Source organism: Asparagus officinalis, chromosome 2, assembly GCF_001876935.1.
Source record: "Asparagus officinalis chromosome 2, Aspof.V1, whole genome shotgun sequence".
NCBI classification, from domain to species: Eukaryota; Viridiplantae; Streptophyta; class Magnoliopsida; order Asparagales; family Asparagaceae; genus Asparagus; species Asparagus officinalis.
In genome coordinates this window covers 489029-494827 of record NC_033795.1, presented here as the reverse complement: position 1 = coordinate 494827, position 5799 = coordinate 489029, and the positions used below count along the sequence as shown (strand labels likewise).

The following is a 5799-nucleotide window of genomic DNA, read 5'->3' as shown; positions in this document are numbered from 1 at the left end:
CCCCCCCCCCCCCCCCCTAAAAAAAATTAATAATAATAATTTTTCCTTTTCTCTAACACACTTAAGTGGAGTAAAAGTGAGAAGCCAATCGCATTACCAATTCTCAGTCTAAACAACTAAAACCCTAACTCTAATCATCAAAATGTTCTAATGCAATCAGATAACATCCAAAACAAAATCAATCAAAAAGAAAAAGAAAAAAAATAAATAAAAGAAAACTCGACAAATCTCACCAGAACTTGAACTCTAGAAGCCGAGGAACAAAAGGACGAAACTCATCGATGGACCTCGACGGTAGCGCGGTCCCATCAGCGATCCCAGCGGGGTTGACTTGAGGGGTGATGAAGGCGATGAACTTGCCGAGAGCGTACATTGCGAGAGTACTAACTCTGATCTAGGGTTTTGCCGGGAAGATCACGATCTAAACCCTAGATCAGATCTAGGGTTTCGACTGTAGGGGGGAGGGGGGAGGGGGAGAGGGGGGGAGNGTGGGGGGGAGGGGGAGAGGGGGGGAGAGAGAGAGATAGAGAGAGATTTTACCTGCGAGCGATCCAGAGAGAAGATTGATCGGGAGAGAAACAGGAAACGAGAGAGAGAGGGAAGGATAGTCGGGTCGGGATTTGATAAATAACAAGGGGTAGTGTGAAATTTGAAATCCATAGTTTTGGGCTTTCAAATTCCTCTCTGTTAAATGAATTGATTTGAAATCTTGGCCCAAATTAAAACCCAAACTAGATTTTTGAATTTCAAATAACTTGAATTTTAAATCCATGGCCCAAATCCCAGTTCCCAAACAGAGCCCAAGTTTATTTATTTATTTATTTATTATTATTATTTGCATGGAAACATAATGCAAAGAAGAGATCTCTAGATCTGGTACACGCATGTTTCCAAAGATTTGTTCGATTGAGCATATTGCTTTTGGTCTCAATTAGAAACCAGCTTTTAGGGTCATGGCCACAACTGATTGCCAAATTGGTCTGAGACCCCATTAGTACAGGTCTTCCAATGGGAGCATAACAGTTGGCAGAGAGGGGGTTCATCAACCATAATCTAGTTATAACACTGCCACAAATTCTAGGCACTATACGTTTAAGCTAAATCAGCTTTCGTGGGAGTTTATAACTTATTTTTTGCGGCATTATTGTGTCCACTGCATATAATCTTCTATTATATAATCTTTCATCTTATTTGATGAAGTCAAGTCTTCTTCACTTACATTTTTATGCTATTTTGCAGTGCCCTTTGAAGAAGATGAGAAAGTTCCGAGCATCTGGTTCCTGGACCATAACTACCATGAGTCCATGTTTTCCATGTTCAAACGAATAAATGGTACCTTTGCCTGGTTTCTTATCAGCGAACATTTTAAGTTGATGTTTTATTAAATGGTAGACACATGCTCATCTTTTATTTTATTTTTCCCTTTTCTTTTCAGCGAAGGAACACGTTGTCGGTTGGTACAGCACAGGTCCAAAACTACGGGAGAATGACCTAGATGTGCATGCATTGTTCAATGAGTAAGTTTGCCTTGATATATAATCTTTTTTGAGGAAATCTTGTCTATATGAATGACTATAGGGTATATGACTACATTATACAAAGTTTTTTTTGGTCACGATAATATTCTGATATAAATAAAATTTTAGAGGAATTTGATAATATTTGGTAAGGAATGAGCGACTTGTGATATGGAACTAACAAGTTTAATTCATCCCACGACCAAAAAGGTAAGAGGAACGTTCCCCTATGTTGCATGTATATGGGCGTGGGTGCGGACACAGACATGGGTCTGGCAAAATTGTAAAAGTTAGGATACAGGGACACGACTATATACATACATGTTAAAATTAATAATCTATATGGGACCGATATTGTTTTTTATTCACATGTTATGAGAACTGAAATCCTTATGCCATTTTTATGTTTCTTTTATTGAGTATATCATAAATTGAAAAACTTCTCGTTTTTTGAACCAGATACCGAAACGACCCTTAAAATCATACTTATGAACTAGGCATGTGCTCAAACGAAAATGTTCTGGGTCTAACGAGTTGCATAATTTTGAGGTTGAGTGTACAATAATATGTTCAAGAAGTGTATAACGAGTTTTTTTAACTAAGTCATTTGTTATATATATTGAGTACATGTCTAAATAAATATTTATATGTATTTAAGAAGTGTCCTACACGGACTCGGATACGTGAAGTTTTGGACACGACAACCTAGATGAAGTGTCCGGGTATCCTAGGGCAGGAGAGACCTTATATTTGGAAAAGAGAAACCTCCTAATGTATATCTTTGTGTTAGTATATAGGAATTTTCTTGCTTTCGACTATATTATATGGATTACTTCTTTCTGAGAGTTAAGTTTCACCCTCCTTTTGCAGTTATGTTCCTAATCCTGTTCTGGTTATTATTGACGTCCAGCCCAAAGAGCTTGGTATACCTACAAAAGCTTACTATGCTGTAGAAGAGGTCAAAGAGGTAAGCCATTCCATTAATAGTGTTTGATGTGGTCATTAGTCCTTCTCTTGCAGCAGATCAGTAATTCCCTATTGATGTTAAATGTAATTACAGAATGCAACTCAGAAAAGTCAAAAGGTGTTTGTGCATGTACCCTCAGAAATTGCTGCTCATGAAGTTGAGGAAATTGGTAAATCTAAGACGTTTTCATTACCTGTCTGCAATCTTATCCCTATGTGCTTTTTTATTCCCGTGAAATTGGCGTTCCTAAAATATTTGCAAATTTGTTTATGGGTTCATTTGGAAGGTTACATTATGAAATTTGTTAGGAAGCTTATAATTATAGTTAAACTATGAATTGACCTTCTATATAGGAGTTGAGCATTTGCTGAGAGATGTCAAGGATACCACCATTAGTACACTTGCAACGGAGGTAATTCTCCTGTATTCTACTTCTATTCTTGATAGTTAAGGTGGTAGTTCACAAAATACGTTGTGCATCCATACCTTCTAATTTTCTCTTTCTCAACAGGTTACTGGAAAACTTGCAGCCTTGAAGGGTCTGGATGCGAGGCTCCGTGAGATACGTGCCTATCTTTCTCTTGTCATTGAAGGAAAGCTTCCCTTAAACCATGAGATTCTGTACCACTTGCAGGTAGCCATTTTCCTTCCCCCCTGTAATTTTTCTCTGTTGAAATTTAGTCAAGTTCTGATCTATAATTAAGTTTCTCCTCATGTTGATTTATTGCTGCATTTACTCACCATGTTATAAATTTTGTTCATACTTTTGTTGCTGGTTCATGTTCTCGGTATTAGTAACCGGTGATGTTTTTAAAATTTGATTTCTATCATTTTTGCTCAGCAATTGGTTAGCATGCAAAAGATTTTTGTTGATTCATTCATTCAATCAACATGTTCAATTAAAAAAAAAGGTCACGCAATCGTTTGCACTTGGTTTCCTGAACTATTACATTAGTTATTTGTTGCCTGAGTTTTGGGGTTTATGCAGGGTCTCATTTTCAATTGCCTTTTTTGCTGAATTATATGCCTAAACTACACGAGTAACCTAAAGGCCTATCTTCTGGTGGTTGTTTCCACATTGTGGTTCATTTTCATCGTCCATAGAGAGTTCTATCAAACATTCTTCCTTTTTCTCCATGTGTAACGACAGTCAAGTGCGTATTTCAAATATATGTTTTCATTGTACTATTTATCGTTCTAGTACCACCCTCATTTGGTGGTTATTGATCATATCCAGTGTGCATTTTTAATCTGATGCGCTTAGTTTTAATGTCAAAACTAACTCTTTCTTACTCATCCTTTCAAATGCGGTTTTCCAGACAATATCATTGGGAATTCATGTTAGTCTTCTTTTGCTCCCTCCTGAGATTTGTTCAATTGTTGACATCCGGACCAGTCATTTTTACTTGAGATTGAGGTTCAGTTCTTGTTACCAATAAGACAAGTGTTTTGGTCCCTAGTCTTTGATAAACTATCCAGTATTGACTGACATTTGTGTTTTAAAAAGGTGTCCTAATATCTTTCCTTATTTTCCTGACTGAAGTATGTCAGTAAACTTTTTCTCTAGGAAATGGTTTCTGTTTTACATTGTTTACATGCTCAACATCTGAATTATATATTAGATTTCCCCCCCTGATTCATCTAGAGATGAAGTCTTTCCACTCCTTTATTAGTTTTTGTTTATTGTTTTTAGCATCAAGCCTATGTTTTTTTCCCTTTTTTCCCCCCTCAAATAATTGTCAACTTCACTGGACTATCATGTTCATTCTTACGCCATTGTTGCCTTTTTTCCATTGATGTTTGAACCTTTTTTTTCACCTACTTTCCTTGCAGGATGTTTTCAATCTACTTCCGAATCTTAATGTGACTGAACTAATTAAGGCTTTCTCAGGTAATGTTAATTAATTGCGCTAACCGTCATGAGAGTTTTTTGTCTTTTTTTTTTGCAGTTAAATCATTCAGTATCTCTTTTCATGTTTTGCAGTGAAAACCAATGACATGATGCTAGTGATTTACCTTTCCTCTCTCATTCGGAGTGTCATTGCACTTCATAACTTGATAAATAATAAAGTAAGTTCTTTTCCAATGTTTTACTTTATCGAGTCATTGTAGAATGTGTAGAAGAAAAAAATTGGATCTATGAGAAAAGTACTTCTTACCTCTTAAGACGTATATTTCTGTTTGGTAAACGTGTATCAACTTGTTTGAGTGATTATGTGCTGGAGTCTTGTACCGTGCTCCGTGCTTATTGGCTGATCATTACATTTGCTTTACTGTTTTTATTTTCTCAACTATTTCCATTGATGATATTTATTTTGCATCGCCAGATGCTAAACAAGGAACACGAGAAAGCTGAGGATGCTAAACCAATGGCTGTCCCCGCTACAGCAGGGAGTTAGGTGCACTGTGCCTGGTTACATTTTGCTGCTCTGACGATAGGAGTTACCATACTTGGTTTCCAAGTACGATCACTGGAACGGTTCTGATACACAAGGATATGGGGAACATTGGGTCTTCAATGAGCGCATCGTTGTTTATTTTCCAACGTTTATTTTGTTACTCTACTCTCTTATCCTTGTAAGCTGATATTTGATTTAAATTTCAGCGGTGGGGCACCATAAACAATACTGTAATTCATGTATTAGGCTGGCAAATATTTTTGTCATGTACTGGTGAATATTTAGAGGTGTTTGACTCCTGGGCTCCACTACATGAAGGCGTATCCTCTTTTCACTTACCTTTCCATTTTTCTGCCTAATTTACCTTGTGGACGTGTTTTTTTGAATGTTGGGTATTGAGATGATCATCATTCTGTCCTGTTGCCAGTCTAGGCTATTTTTGTTTCTCTCCTTGGTTGGGGAATTTCTTTTATCGACTTCAGAAAAATTTGTGGTTTGTGTTTTTCACCCCCTCCAGTTTGCCATTCTCCTTGATACGCTCTCCAACAAGTTTTCATGTAATATTGGTTTGGCGACGATGGATGACGATGAGTCGATGACTCATTAATCTGGATACGGACGCTGTATATCTAATTGTTATGTTCAGCTTTCTTCTCATTCACCTACAGTTAAATAAGAGCCTTCATTTTCTTTAGCGTTGATTTTCTTCGTTGTTTGGCATTACGTTCTTTTGGACGCTATATCTTGACGTTCTAAGATCGGTGGAGCGTTGGTTGATCATCTATATATCAATGAAGCGTGTAAAAGTGCACCTATTTTAGTTTCTGGCTACGTACTGTTACTTATGGTTCGGGGCCGAAAAGGGAACCTCGTTAACAGGCCGCTACGACGTTAGGGCCCAACGTGCCCCCCGGTT

At 37.4% G+C, this 5799-nt stretch overlaps 1 protein-coding gene across 1 annotated transcript in view; it reads left to right on the top strand.

Moving 5' to 3' along the window:
* The window catches only part of LOC109829776 (26S proteasome non-ATPase regulatory subunit 7 homolog A-like), an 8082-nt gene extending 2861 nt beyond the window's left edge, over positions 1 to 5221 (top strand). The window contains exons 3-11 of the mRNA XM_020396814.1: positions 1206 to 1332; positions 1436 to 1517; positions 2388 to 2484; positions 2578 to 2653; positions 2838 to 2896; positions 2996 to 3118; positions 4318 to 4375; positions 4469 to 4554; positions 4812 to 5221. Coding sequence (XP_020252403.1) covers positions 1206 to 1332; positions 1436 to 1517; positions 2388 to 2484; positions 2578 to 2653; positions 2838 to 2896; positions 2996 to 3118; positions 4318 to 4375; positions 4469 to 4554; positions 4812 to 4883 — 780 coding nt within the window. The 3' untranslated portion in view covers positions 4884 to 5221. The remainder of the gene's footprint in view (positions 1 to 1205; positions 1333 to 1435; positions 1518 to 2387; positions 2485 to 2577; positions 2654 to 2837; positions 2897 to 2995; positions 3119 to 4317; positions 4376 to 4468; positions 4555 to 4811) is intronic.